The sequence below is a fragment of the Silene latifolia genome, chromosome 3, assembly GCF_048544455.1.
Source record: "Silene latifolia isolate original U9 population chromosome 3, ASM4854445v1, whole genome shotgun sequence".
Lineage (NCBI taxonomy): Eukaryota > Viridiplantae > Streptophyta > Magnoliopsida > Caryophyllales > Caryophyllaceae > Silene > Silene latifolia.
In genome coordinates this window covers 132,435,886-132,451,781 of record NC_133528.1, presented here as the reverse complement: position 1 = coordinate 132,451,781, position 15,896 = coordinate 132,435,886, and the positions used below count along the sequence as shown (strand labels likewise).

At 39.8% G+C, this 15,896-nt stretch overlaps 1 protein-coding gene across 1 annotated transcript; it reads right to left on the bottom strand.

The window, feature by feature from the left end:
• Nucleotides 1–274: 274 nt before the first annotated feature.
• Nucleotides 275–4,919, bottom strand: LOC141648070 (uncharacterized). Its single transcript, XM_074456524.1, has 5 exons — nt 4,543–4,919; nt 1,672–1,827; nt 1,181–1,313; nt 1,026–1,065; nt 275–753 (listed from the first exon to the last, which is right to left on the bottom strand). Exons 1-5 carry the CDS (start codon nt 4,813–4,815, stop codon nt 666–668), a joined length of 690 nt encoding a protein of 229 aa, XP_074312625.1. The 5' UTR covers nt 4,816–4,919; the 3' UTR covers nt 275–665.
• Nucleotides 4,920–15,896: the final 10,977 nt, after the last annotated feature.

Genomic DNA, 15,896 nt, shown 5'->3' with positions numbered 1-15,896 from the left:
CTTTACTACAGAAAAATAAAACCCGGAAGAAGGTCCTCTGAGAAGAAGACAGACAAATCTACTCCAAATCAAGGGCTTTCGTATAGAGAAGCTACACGAGCTATGCACTATGATATACTGCACTGAATTAATAAATATTCAAGAAACAATCAGTGAATAACCGACAAGTAATGAAGTTCCTGAGGAATCATTCTACAGTTCAATGCTTTCTGTGCATTTCAGTCCACCATCTAAATCGGACCCGATTAAGATAGAGACGTTGAAGATTATCAAATACCACAAAGTAGCAAATTCCTCTTAATCAAAACATTCAGGAAAAACAATGTCATCGTTACACAAGGCAACAGAAGAATACAGTTGGGCATCAGAACCATGTATATCCCCAGTACAAAACTAAACTTAGTCTCACTCACCGAAGACTAGATTTAACTTTTCTAAACATTTTATTACAAAAACTTCCTCTGTTTATTTCTAGCCATTTAAAAAAAAAGGGGGGGGGACATCAACATAAACAAAAGAAGCATGCGCAAACGTTCAACAATCTAAGCAAAGGCTAATGGTGAATTGGTGATACATATTTCTAGGGCTGCACTTTTTTAAGAATTTGACCCCATTGCATGATCATCGGTTTAGACGAGTAGATCATGTGACCTTCTTTATGGGGTTTACTTGCTCATGGTCGACGATAGGATGAAATTCCAGAAGATTGAACCCAGTGACATGAACGCCACCCGTGCTTGAAGAGGGATGAACCTATAACCCACAAAGGAATTATACTTTTAGACTAACAGAGAGTGAGGGAGAAAAACAACAACAATATTTAATTCTGAGAGCATTATTCTGCAGTAAATATGATAACAGCTACGCATTCAGCAGAGCAATAAAACAGTTTATGTAATTTGGAATCTGACGCCAATTGTTTTTTCAACCAACAGGGTATCAATGCGCACAAAGTTCCTGTGGATTTGGCAACATTGCCATAACAAATATAAAAAATTGTGCAAATGAAGAGGAAGCAGCATTACCAAAAATTCAACAAACTGTAGGGAACCCAGAATCTAAATCCTGCAAAACAGATAAGGAAATTACGCGCAAATAAAATAGAATGTGAGATCAAGAATATTTTATATTTGCTCAAAAATAAAACACCATATAGTCATATAGGTCACTGAAAAGTTACCAATGAGCAGAGCAGGAAGTGCATCCTTCTGATATTTCCCTGGAAGTTCAGATGCTTTCCCTTGCCATAAGTTGTTCCATCCGAAAACAACTGCTATAACTGCTGGACCAAGGATTATTTGATTCAACAAGACCTGAGAGTTATTCCATTGTCAAAGCTCAAATAAATTGAGAACATCAATGTAGAAAAGGAGAGCTAGAAGATTAGGCTCTAAAGCTATGATCAGTAATCTTATCTATAAAGAGAATAATATTCAAGAGCTCGTTCAAACGGAGAAGCTAAATCCAACTATACAATAACCAGAATTCTCAATCTAGTATTGGCAGTATCTTACATATTGCAGCAAAACACTAAGAGGAGACGTCAGCGTCCACCAATTACTCATCACTTCCAAATTTCCAATACAGAAAAACAAAACCGAGAAAAAGGAAAAGGAAAAGGAAAAGTGGATGATACAGTAAGATACAATGGCATGGCTAAAGATATCGTACCTTTACCAATAGGTTCGTAAACGTTGGTTGAGGAAAATAACGCTCTAGAGTTTGATACCACAGATAAGACCCAGGACCATAAAACAGAAACCCGTAGGAAGTCATTCGAAGTGATCGTAGCCAATCATGACCAGATAGAAGAGTCGCAACTAAACCCTGAAACCACAAAGTTCAGTTAAAATAGTAGCGTGGTACATCAAATACAGTGCATCCTACATTGAAATAACAACAAAATAATTGCAGCAAGTTTCAGCCAATAATCAAGTCGCCGCATGAATGGTTTCAAAACAGCCAGAGTTGTGAAAATGTATGTCCGCCGTTGTCTTGTACTGTACTAGTTACGTTTAAAGTTGGATGCTGATCATGAGTTCATGACACAAACTAATTTATATCAATAGCATTACAAGTGTACAGATGAGGGCTGATATTTACACACGCGGTCAAATAAAATGCTTCATGCTGCTCTCCATGAAGTTGAACTGTTTAAATAATAATGTCATAGGTACTATGTGTTTGCCTGATATTTGACAAACCTGTTGTAGCCCAAGAATGCTTGTTTCTCAAGGCTGGAACTTTCTACGGTTAGTATTATGGTTTTAGTTACTTTGAGTTTTGCCTACAGTTATATGTGCCATCGTTCGTCTCTGTGGATCATTTTGTGGTAAGTCAAGAGTTTTATTACAATGATACACCATTGCTTGAGCAAGCACAGCTCCACTCAATTTTATAATCGACGAATCACAGAGTTTTTCGAGGAAGTGGTTCTTAAGTCCTAACAACTTCTCGAGTGTTTTTTGTTAGAGGAAACTAAAGTGTCATCTAGAAAAAGGCGTGAAAGAAGTGCAAAGAAATTTTGGACTTGTAGCTGTAGTCACTAGGCACTCCAGAACTACAATAATCATACTGCTTGAAACAAATGGTGAAGAGAGTGTCTTGATATCAGAAGAGTTACATTTTCCTATTGGCTGATACGCTAACAAAACAAAGCTTTAATCATATAAGATACGGAGTACTATATTGCAAACTGAAAATGACACTATTACACGACGGAGTATTTGATGTGACCAAAGATGTTACTATATTTGTTTCACTTTTAGCTACAAAGATGTACTCCTTATTACGGAAGTGAATGACTATATACAGACTGTAATATGTTGTGTATAGTGTATACAATCTTTCGCTCATCCACTGATGTTTTATAAACTCAACTATAACCGCTAATTATGACACTAAACTGTAACAGTTTTCCCTTGCGAACCCTTCTGAGCCAACCCATTAGTCTTTAATTTTAAAGTAGCCGGGCTGAAGTCTATTGAGGTGAAAAAAATCGCCTAACATTCTAACAACATCGACAGCTATGTTTCAACTTGACACAATTGGTAATGTTTAAGGAGGTCACAGGTCAGGGAAGGTAATTACGCAAAGGTTTGAGACGGTTGCATACAAAATCAAATAGTTTTCCTCTAGTTTATTCATAATGAAGTAAAAATGGCTCCTCTAGTTCTCCTCCCCCCTTTATTTGGCCTATACAATTGTCACTAAGTCTTGTTTGAGACGGTTGCATACAAAATCAAATAGTTGGGTTGTTTCCATACAATGGTTTCATATTAGTATTCGTACACATTTCTTATTTTTCCTCCTAATTTAGTAGTACTCCCTCTATTTCGGTCATTTGTTTACCTTTACTTTTGGCACAAAGACGACGAAAAAGGAGGGGGCCAATTATTAGATGGCAAGTGGACCAAATTGAGTGTGAATGATCAAGTTGCTCATTAAAGGCATTCTTCCTAAAATAGAACACAAATTCTCATTATAGACGGGAGATGATGCGAGTACGGATACGGTCCAAGGAGAGGCTCGGCCTTAGCTCGTCACACACGGCCCAAATATGTTTCGCACACATTCCAAAGGAGCTGCAAGTGACGGTCCAAAATACTACAAGTTAATATTATGTTCTTATTTTACTTATTGCTAATAAAAGTTGGAATAAGACATGTAATAAGTGTAGGCTTTACCTCTTCATCTTCCTTAGCTTTACCTCTTCACCTTCTTAGCTTTACCTTTTCACTTTCTAAGCTTTAACTCTTCAACTTCTTAGCTGGTTGTTTAAGTTCCTTGGCTACTATATAAAGCCTTGAAGCATTTGAATAAAACATGAAGAAATTTAAGAAAAACTTTGTTTGAGTTGAAAATGGCTGCGGCCAATCCTTTGTTATTGTTTGACGCGTTTCAAGCATTAACCCGAGTTATAATCAATAGGTCTTGATTATAGTTCACCATTGTTTGAGTTATAGGTCTAGCTCAAGCAAATATCCCATTGGTTCGATTTATTCACATATTTCGAAACAAATATCTTTATTTCTTGTTTCTTTCACAATATCAAAAAACACATAAACATTACTTCTGTTATTCCGCTGCCAATTCGCATCAGGAGATATCCGTCATAGTTATTGACGAGCCAAATATCCACCCACTCTAAGCATAAGACACGCAACAAGTTGCATGGTGGAAACCAAAAATGTCGCCACTTTTAAGTATATTTAACCCATTTTTCACTTTAGACGGATATATTCGTCTATAGTGAGATTAATTGTAGATAGAAAGGTAAACAATTAACCGAGACATCCCAAAATGAAATAGGTAAACAAATAAACGGGACCGGAGAGAATGAAATAATCGTCAAGCACACAGCTATAACAAGTGTCGCAACCAAAATTTGAAGTTTAAAGAAGCCTAGACATACATTGACAATTCCAGGGGTAAACTAGTAACGCAATGAAATACGAGCAACATATAATTACTCCGTCCAAATCATTTGTTTAACTTTGATTAAAATATACTCGTAATGACTAAAAAAAGATAAGAAAAAACCTTGTTATAGTCATCAGAGTCGGTGGGCAAAGTGTCAAGAGTATTCCAACGATGACGGAGCTGGGCAATGGAGTCACCGGCAAAAGCGAGTGAACCGGCGGTCAATGCCGGCTTAATTGGGAACCGGAAGCCGGTAGGACTGACGGAATTGGTCGAGGATTCCGAAGAGGAGGGTTGGCGGTGTTTGCGGTTTTTCTTAATTCGCCGTCGGAGATCGTTGAATGGGTGTCGGGCCCACCATGCGCCTCCTCCTCCAAGTCCTAATACATCCATTTTCAACGACTTGCTTTTTGTTTCACTTGGGAAGTTGGTATTTAGGCTCTGTTTGGTAGCACATTTGAGATACTTTTTTTCATCGAAGTAGCTTTTCCACAAAAATTTCAGGTAGTTTATTTTCTTACCCAATTAAATAGTTTTTACGGAAATGAAAACCGTCCGTGATAATATCAATACTTTAATTTAGGGTGCAATTTAATTAACTATTTTTATATATGGTTTAATAGAAAACTTACTTCGTATACATAAAATACATTTTTTTGATATACTGTTTGATATTTTTTTTTACGTTATCGTGATACTTTAATTATTGTTTCCGTCATTTTGAAACATGTTGAAAACTTGTGCAATTATAGTGAAAAAAATTGCATTTTTTTCTAATTACTAACAACGCTAACGACAATAACACAATAATAATAATAAAAACATAAATGATAACAATAATAAGTCATGTCCTTTTACGTCATTTGACCAAATATCATTCTACCTTTTTCAAATTAGTCTTCCAAACAGTTTTAATAAAAATCAGGTACCTTTTCAGGTCATAATTTTCAGCTACCTTTTCAGTTACCTTTTCAGGTTTCAGCTACCTTTTCAGGTTTCAGGTAGCTTTTCAGTTAGTTTTATCAAACGGAGCCTAGTTTTTGTAGGGATTCTAATTGGAATAAAGAGAATTGCTATATCACGCCCCCTGCTTTACTTGTTACGCCCCCTATTTTTTCATTTATTCCTATTTTGCCCTTGGACTTTCAAATTAGTTTTAGAAAAAAAATAAATATCGTTTTACGCAAATGTAGTTTGACGACTATTTTTATAATAATTAATTTAGTAATGTAGACGGTCCCTCTTAAAACACTCGACATAAATTATTTTAATGTATTTAAATAACAAAACCGATTAAAAAAACAAATACATTATACACGATAAAAAAAAAAAAAAAAAAAAAAAAAAAAAAAAAACCTAACATCCTCTATGTCATGTGGGTTACAAGACACGACCCAGGCTCCGTTATGTGAAATACACGACATGGCCTAGGCACTGTCGTGCAGACCACATGACATGGCCATGGTAGCGTCATGTAAGTCACATGACAAGGCCCTGGCACCGTCATGTAAGTCACACGACAAGGCCTTGGCTCCGTCATGTACTTCACATGACACTACCCATTCACCGTCGTTTATTGTTTTTTTTCCCCCTAAACTATTTCGATTGTCACTACCAAAAAATGAAAAAGTAGGGGGACGTAACAAGTAAAACAGGGGGCGTGATATAGCAATTCTGTAAACAAGAGATCTACTTAGAGTTCATCCACACTACTCATTGACTATTCTAAATTTCTAGCCAACGAAGTGAGAATAATGGTTAAGTTTTGACTTGAAAGTTGTAAGTCATGACATGATGTGTCATCTACAGTACTTTACTACTTCGTATTGGGTTTGTCTTAAAAGAGCTTAATCCTAAGGTTAATCTGATCCATTTAAGTTTTGTATCATGTTCGTGTCAACGCAATTATTTAAATGCGTCACAGCGTCTTAACATAAATTCGCTAACTTCGTATCGGGTTCGTATCGTATTTTTGAGTCGTGTCAATGATTGTCACCCCTACTCACCACTACTAACATCAGGGTAAGAACGAAAGCAATAAGGAAGCGTTTGTTTCGTGCATGCGTATGAGTTTGGAATCAGGAATTATACCTTGATGGTATGGGGTTGGAACTGTATCCCTCATACCTTGTGTTTGTTTTAATTTCGAGAGGTATGTGTTTCAAACTAAATCAAGGTTAAAATCTGTAAAATAAAATATTTTAAATAATCTTTTTTTTAACAACCAAACAGAATAGCTTACAACATAGCTACTTTAGCAAGATTATGAGTTATTCTATTCAAACCCCTAGGACAATAGCTAAGAGAACAACAATGAAAATAAGACACAACCGACTTAATATCCTGGACGATATAACTAATAGAAGAGATGGCCTTTTCCGCCCCAGCAACTTAGATGACCCAAGAGAGACAATCCTTAACAAGCCTAATATCGCGAAGACCTTCATCCAAAGCCCATTTAAGCGCCATATCAGCCGCATGTCCTTCAGCATTCAGAGCAGATGAGGCAAAGAACCGAGCATGAACAGAGTCTCTCACTGTCCTATGTTCATCCAAAAAGCACCACCCAGCACCCGAACATTTATTAACCCTCCAGGCAGCATCACATTTGATAGTACACATGGTCCCACACTCATCCCTACCAACAATCCAAATAAATAATGACTTGATATTATGAAATCATAAAGATACTTTTTAGATCAAATAGGTATATCATAATTTTTGTTTTCACATGTTTCACCCATTTTTATTTGATACCCATGATTTGATTACTTGGATTATAAGTATAGAAGAGCCATCTTTTTACTCTATTCAATTCATGAAAGAGAGGGGGGGAACTCTCTTTTCAAAAAAGAAGATATAACCCTTGCTGGTAGTCTTTATAAACAAGCCTTAAATTTTCTGTGCTTCGTTCGCTTACTGCCTCTTGTGATCAGCATGCTATCTCTGCCTTAGCCCCATCTCTTGTTCTTAATTTAGCAGCTTGTATATTGAAACTCTCCCATTATGATCTGGCTAGCCGGTACTGCAATTTGTTTTACATTTTGACCCCTCTAATGTCAAAGCTCTATATCGTAGAGGCTTAGCTTGTAAGCAGTTGAATCTACTCAACAATGCTTAGGATGACTTTGAGCATGTTTTGCGTATTAATCCGAATAATTCTGATGCTAATCGTAAGCTCCTTGCTCTGGTTAACATACTTGCAGTGAACCCTATGGTAAGCGTATTGCTTTCCCGTTTGATCTGTTGGGCTCTGACAACAAGGGTAAGAAGCCTCTTCTTAGTGTTGATATGGATGACAAGTTTGTCGCAGCTCCTGCTAGTTCATCTTGTAGTACTGAAGCAATGGTCAGTGAAGTAAGTTCTAGTCAAGATTCTATGGTTTTCGACACCATATGCGAGTCCGACCAACCTCATGTTGCCGAGAGTATGGACTCTTCCTCTCATATCTTTACTGAAAAACCGACAAAGTACTCATTCTCTAATAAAAAGTGAGCTGTAAATAAATTGCATATTTCGTCCCAAGATTACAATAAATGTTTAGTTGGAAAGGACCTCTCCTTTTTCCATGCAGGTTCATTGTCTTTCATGAGGGTTCGACCCCTCATTCCTGGAAATCTATCCAGACGAGAACTCCACATGAAGATATTTCAAGGGCAGTAGAAGTTCTATCCTCTTCACCTTTACCTAAGGAGCACGTTGAGCATTCAACACTTATTCTTGAGAAGAATAAGTTGGTTCATAAGGGAGTTGTTCTCCAAATTGCTAAAAAGAAGCGGATATCATCAGACTCCACTCAAGTCAGCAAGGTATTTATGGTTCAGTTGTAGTTTATTGCGGTTAAGGGAAGTAAGAAGAGGATTTGCAGAAGTAAGGTGGATTATTCCCACCGTTGAAGTTGAGAGACCCAAACTAGTATTCATCTGAAGAAACGATCATCCGTTTTTGTCGATTTTTCTCATTTTCTTTGCAGGTTTAACAAGAGAAATGCAGTGGCTACGAGGGCTAAAAGAAAGGAGGCATACCTTTTCAACTTTGATGACTTTTATCATCCTCCCTACAAGAAATGACGTCTTACTGTTTCTGTTTCATTATCATGTATTTTTTTAGTTCGGTTAGTTGGCTTTCTCATAGTCTAAAAAACTCTGATATTCTGGGGTTTGTATTGTAACCGACTTTCCTTTAGTTTAATCTCAATTTATCATTGTAAAAAAAAAAAACAAATTAATTAATTAAATTAATATTACACCAAATATTTGACAAATCAATAATTTGACTTTGACCCATTGAGTATATGACGTGGGCACATATGTGTGCCTACAGTCTTTTTACAAATTGTAATACTACGGTTTTATGAGTCTCTGGGTACTCTATCGAGTGGGTCTTACTCTGTCGAGTAAGGGTATTTTGCAATTTAAAATAGTTTCTGACCTGTAAGGTACTCGATCGAGTAGCCTTCGTACTCGATCGAGTAGGCGGCACTCGATCGAGTACGTCAGTTACTCGATCGAGTAGCCCGGTTTACGGGTAATGTTTTGTCGGGTTTTGTTAATAATGCGAATTAGTATATAAACACTTCCGTCACTTTCATAATACGCTTTTACAAACCTAATTACTTTGAAAAAGAGATTTCAACCTACGTACTTCGCATTCGTCGCATTATTGACAAATCCCGGAGCTTGGAAGGTCGGAATTCATCTTTCTTTACATCTTTGTGATCCTTGCGTCGAGGGTAAGATCTACGTACCGAATTTGTTATATTTAATTAAGTCTTGTTAAACCCTAATTTTGGGAATTGGGGATTTGTGTTAGTTTTGTGTGGTTAGTGATATATGTGATGTTATGTTAGGAGGAGGATTCGTAGAGGAGGCTTTTTGATAACAGCTGTTGAGATCGTCTGACTGTATTGCATTCCAGGTAGAGTTTCCCTACTCAGTATTAGTTACATGATGTGCGTGGTGATTGTGCTTTAGTTAGTGATTGTTGATTGATTCAGACGGTTGTGATTTCATATTGTTGATTGATTCAGACGGTTGTTGATGTTGTATTGTGGTTGCTGTTTATCTGTCTGTGTTCTTCGGGGTGCGTCCCTGGCTGAGTAGAGTCACTTGCGGGAGTGGCTTCACGCCCTTGATTTGCCTTATGTGGAACCCGCCACAGAAGGGATGTGCACATTAATGAACATGGGTTTATCGCTCGATGGAGATGAGCGGGATTAGGTGGGAACGGCTGCGGTCCCCCACTGGCGGCGAGGAGTAACCTGTTGCGATGGGTACACTGGCAGGGCTACACACTTTAGTGTGTAGTCAGTTGTATGGAGATTGGAGATGGAGACTGGGTTTGTGTTGAGCTGTTTGAACTGTTTGTGTACTTGTTTCATTGTGGCCTTGTTTTGTGTAATTAGTACTGACCCCGTTTAAATGTTTTAAAAACTGTGGTGATCCATTTGGAGGTGGTGAGCAGTTATTGAGCAGGTATGATTTATGCGCATGGGATAGCTGGGATGAGTCATCCCGTGGCAGTTAGAAGTCTTCCGCTGTGTCAGGATGTCTAGTAGCTTTGATAGTTTTATCAGTGGACCGTTTGAGTACTTTGTATTTCATTTAACAGTTTTGTTTGAGACATGTAATCAATTAAATTATATTTACTTTTAAAGTACGTTTCTTTATTGTCTTATGATTATCATTGTCTCGGGTAACCGAGATGGTAGCACTTCCATGCCTTAAGTGGTCCTGGTAAGGCACTTGGAGTATGGGGGTGTTACACCAGTTCTTATATTATTATTACCGTCTCAATACTGGTTCCAACAATGTATCATTGCCATATAAGCCATGTTCGTAGCATGAATACTTAACCCAATACTAGGACACCGAAAGATACATACATAGGAAAACAGATACTCAAGTGTACTCTACAATAAGTTCATAGCGAGGTGTGCAATGTCCAGATACTCGGTCGAGTATCGAGGAGTACTCGGTCGAGTACGCGATACTCGGCTGAGTATCGGCTTGCTCGGCTGAATTTTCTAGAACAGAACGCGATTTCGGCAACTCATGCCTATAACAGCAATACCATATCCTGTAAAACAGGTAGATGTCTATTATTAACTCAAGGTTCACGGTCTAGATGACCCAATAGCAATACGGAAAACAAGTAGCAGCATTATGGCCATTTACAAACACCCAAAGTAAAAAGGAGTACGATAAAAGTTCAACAAATATCCAACAATAAGTCTAGAAAAACAAGTCTTGAAAACAAAGCGGGACTCAAATGTCCGCATCCTCCTCCACCTCCAGTGCAAGATGTCTCTTCTCTTGATGTTCCCGCTCCCTGATAAACTCCAGATGAATAGCCTCCACCGCCGGTCCACCTCCCTGACTCGTCTAGCTGACTTCCGTAGTTGGCTCCCCACGGTCCTGCGAGGCAGCCAAACTCGGTCTCCGTTGGTGGTCTCCAAAAGTTAGGGTCAACCCCATAGCTATGGAACACTCCGATGTCAATCCCGAGTCCTCTCCACCAAACCGGTTGTGCCAAGTCTTTCCCTATACCCTAGTTGTAGGTCATCTCATGCATGTTCCGCAGCACCAAGGTAGAAGAGATCCTCTCGGTTAACTCACTAACACGTATCCTAGGGTCAAAGACGGTAGGGTAGGGCGAGTACTGCGATGGGTAAAATCTCAGTGCAGAAAAGAAAGGCTCAGTCTCGGTCTCGGCCACCCTAGCCGTTCTCCCTCTACGGTGCTCGCGGGGCGGGGGAGCGATCGTCTGCTTCTCCGAAACGGAGCTAGGCTCAGGTATGTTTTGTAGAATCGTGGGATCGATCAAGTAAGACTGAGGGTCAGGTCTACGCTCACCACTCCCCGGGTCATACTCTGCCAGGTGGTCCACCACCGGAAGGTGCTCGGGATCTGGGAGTACCATCCACATAGATCCCCTCACCCTCCAAGCAAAAGACCAATTATCTAACTTCCTAAGCCACCTATTGTGACACCAGTACTTCTCATCCATCGTAGGAGTGTAGACTCAAACAACCCAGTACCCGGCGCAAGTGGAGCCTCGAAATCAGTCAATCTCTGGGCCAAGCAGGTCACTATAGCCCTACAAGTAAGGTAACGGCTCGAAGACCGTACCATAAGAGCCAAGCTAGAGCATACACTCCCGGGAGCACTATAGTAAAAAGGTTTCCCCCGATGAGGGTTAAGATAGGACATAAAAAAACATTACCTCATGGGTGTTCATCTTGCTCACATCCTCCCTCCCATACAGCATACAAGTCATCATCCTTAGAAATATACGCAGTGACACATGCTGAACATCATTAATCAACCAGACACTCGCGCTCAGAATAGGTCTCTCGGTCAGGTAAGGTAGATAGTGAGGTGCCCCACTGTTTGTCGCCACATCCCTCAAGTATTCCTCCTTCTCAATCTCTAGCCCAAAGTGGTTAGCAAACTCATCGAGTGTCAGGTTATGGTAATCGTTCATAAGGCGGAAGGAAACGGTTTTCTCCTCTACATCATAAATAAAAGAGCTCAGAAACTCCAAGGTAAGGTACGAGTAGGACTTCTTTCGAAGATGGTAGAGTCCCTCCATTCCCAATATCTCAAAAATGTGAGAGATATCCCCTGCCACCCCCAAGGTTTCAAAAATTTTGGGGTCCACACAACGAGTCGGCCTCATAGTCCGACCCATTAAGGCCACAAAAGCAGCCTGTTACTTGAAGTCAGAGAAAATTACCGATGGATAATCGTCCACCGGAAGAACAAGGGGTTCTTGGCTAGATTGGCCAGTTTCCATGTTAGCATTGGCGCGAGTCCGTTTCTTAGCTGAGGCTTTTGATTTCGGCATGCTGCAAAAAGAGAAATTCAACAAGGATTTTCCGGAAATTTTGCCATAGTAAAAGGACTATTTTTCAACTTATACACTTTTAAGACGGAGTTTTAAGACGGATCTTTCTCTCAAAAGACATGACATACTAACCAATTAAGGCATTGTTATCATCAATTAACTCACAAAGAACATCCTAGAGGCAATCTAGGTGATCAAAAATCAAAACTTTGAGACAAACCCTAGAAATTTTCCAACATTAATCCGATGATTTTGAGCATAAAAACCGTTTTTGAGCATAATAAGTCGATGTTTAAGAGCAATTATAACCAAAATATCACTATAGAAGTACAAAACTTTGGATTATAAGAGTAAAATTTCAGATTTTAGGGCAAGTTTTCCATTGATTGAATTAAAAGCAAAGAAGGTTGATTAGATACATTACCTTAGTTGAAGATTGGTTAGATTGAACAAAGCAAGAGTGAAATTCAAGAGCAAATACAACCAAAAATCACCCAAGTGTGTTTTGAGAGAGAATTTTTAAAGAATATGGTGTACAAGTGAAGGTAGGAGGCAGAATGAAGGAAGAAAAAGAGTTATAGGATTCCCGGAAAAAGAATGAGCTGGACCGCGATTTTTGGGTACTCGACCGAGTACTGGGATTAATCGGTCGAGTAGTCTCTACTCGGTCGAGTATTTGGTCTACTCGTTCGAGTACTCAGAGATCAGTAGCAAGCTTAATCTGTCATTCTGAGTGCTCGGCCAAGTGCCTCTTTACTCGGCCGAATATGGCCTACTCGGTCGAGTATCAACTTTACTCGGCCGAGTTCAACAGAACAGTGACAAAATCTTGAAGATACAAAGAGTATTTCCTTGCAAAACAATAAACGTCGTTCGGAGTTTCGCTTAATCGGGCTCGTCACATTAGACCCTATTTCTAATACACACAAAGCAAATCTTGAGTTATAAACATTCATTACGATTTACTTACGTAACAAATGTTATACTGCACATGACTGGTAGTAGGACATTTCATGACACAACACATATACCGCACTCAACTTGACTATATCACTAGTAGGACATGGCATATATTTCCAATTCCATCGATGAGCATACATCCAAACCAATGCTACAAGTATATAGATATATCATCAAAGCACATGTTCACCTTCCCATCCTTCCTTGTCATGTTATAACACTACCATCATTTGTTACCTCCTCTGTCATGCACCACTATGCATAAGACTTTAGACTCATTATCCGACTCATCCATACATGTACGCACACCTACTTATACTAGCACTTCATTAAGGACAACCGTTTACATACATTTAGAACTCCACATATTCCACACTCGACACATTACTACATAGACTTCTACATACATGCATACTTGACACGCACACTTGCATAGATACACTCTTATACGTCTACCTTTCCACGGTGGCTGGCTTAAGCATGATTAGAGCCGGAATTCTGAGATGAGGGCGCCTTCTCACCCAAAACCGGCATAAGAGGCTTCCAATACACATACACTAGGTTCATTTTAATTTGACACCCTACATTCATTTTGTAACACCCCGGTTTATGAAGGAGCCTTTAGCAAGACATTCCCTAATAAACCGGACTGTTACCATCTCGGTTTCCCGAGGTAGTGAATAACAAAGTACAACAATACCAAAGTACTTTAAATTAAAATTTAACGATTACATGTTTATTACAAATTATCCAACTAGACTCAATATAAGATAAATACAACTCGCAGCGGAAAATAAATTAAGTGATAAAATCTTCTATGTGGTCTAGACTTCTAGGTAGATTGGCCAAGTCCTCACGCATCCCATAGCTCCCAAGTCAGCTAATCTTTAGTACCTGTCAAATCTGCTCCCCATTATGGTTCATCACAGGTGTTCACGAATACACAGGGTCAACCACGAGGTTGAGTAGGGAAAACAATGAAACAATAAAATATGATATGCATGCTCCTCCTTCACCTCCATCTCCATCTCAACTCATCACACACATCCCCGGAACGCCCAGCCATACCGATCCCCGGTAGACTATATATCGACCGAAGTCGATCTGCCAGCTCGCAGCTGAGGACACCAGGGCAAGTCCTGCAGAACCCGCCTGGGCCTTATCACAACATCACATCGTATCACAACCTCGTCACCACCACACCATCCTCCAACTCCGATGCATATGAAATGCTCAACAGTAATTATGCAACACAATATGTATATCAAATGAATGAAATCATGCCAGCTACTGAATGTTGTGATATCATACTCAATACGATCAATTCAGTCAATCACTTTCCCGTATATATAAATCATAACATAAGTCAACATCCAGAAACCAAGTCAACACAATTCGATCAATGATGATAATAGAACAAGTGTATTTCCCTACCTCAAAGTGCCAGTAAATCCAATTACGCAGTTAAAGCAGTCCAGAAAACCAAGCAATGCATTTGATTATCGATCCTTCACAAATCCGTCACCTAAAACAATTATAATATTTATAATTATTAACTACTAAATATAGAAATCTCCCAAAGTGGAAACTTTCCCGATATAGTAACTTTTCTCTTTTAACAAACCCGACTCAAGGACCCGTCTTTAATTAATTAGTCATTATTAATTATTATTTTATTTTAAATAACTCGGAACTCAAACCAAAACGATAATTAGAGGTTTAAACGAATTATGTGATGAAACGAATCAACACTTGAACAACTCGAACAATCCCGACTCAAATTATATTAAATAACTCGGGAATTAACTTAACTCAATTATTTAATGACACGGGAATTATATTAATTAATTAAGAATGCGACCCATTAACGAAATATAATGATTAAACTATGAAAAACCCGTTTCAAACACTAAAACAACCCGTTAACAACATCACCCCCTTCCCACGCGCTCACCAGCCACCACGCGCCACCACAGGGCCGTGACAGCCACCAGCCCGATCCCCCACACTGACCCAACCACCCAGGACCACCCCCACGAGGGTCGACTCCCGCCGGCGAGGTGAACCACGGCCGTCATTTGGCCTGGTTCACCGCCAAACCTCACCAAACGCCCGTGTTTCTCCTCCCCGCAACCACCGCAACTATTACCTAGACTCTGCCAAACAACCACCGCCCTACTCGCCGTCAACCCACGAACACCGACCACTTAGCACCACCGTTTCGACCTCCCCCTAGTCCACGGTGGTGCCACCCAAAACCCCCCCGTCTAAACTCCCCGAAACCGCATCCAAACCCATGTGTACCCCCTGTCAAAGTCGCCTTTCACGGCCACCATCACCACCAAGAACCACCCTAACCACCACCCCTGACCTCGTCACTAACCACCCTTTCCCCATACCCCGTCAACAACCACTAACACTGCCTCAACAAGACACGCAACCCCAACCAAAACCCGACATCAATTCGAAAAAAACAGAGAATAGAGGTTGTACTCTTACCTTTCCGTCACCACCACCGCCACCATAGCCACCCTAGGTCGTCGACAAACACTCTAAGCTCCTCCCTGCTGCGTCGTCACTGCCCACGCTCTCTCTCTCTCTCTCGAATTGCGTGAGGCTTGAGATTGGATCTGGAAAAAGGAGGGGGCGTGAGGGAGGCGGGTTGA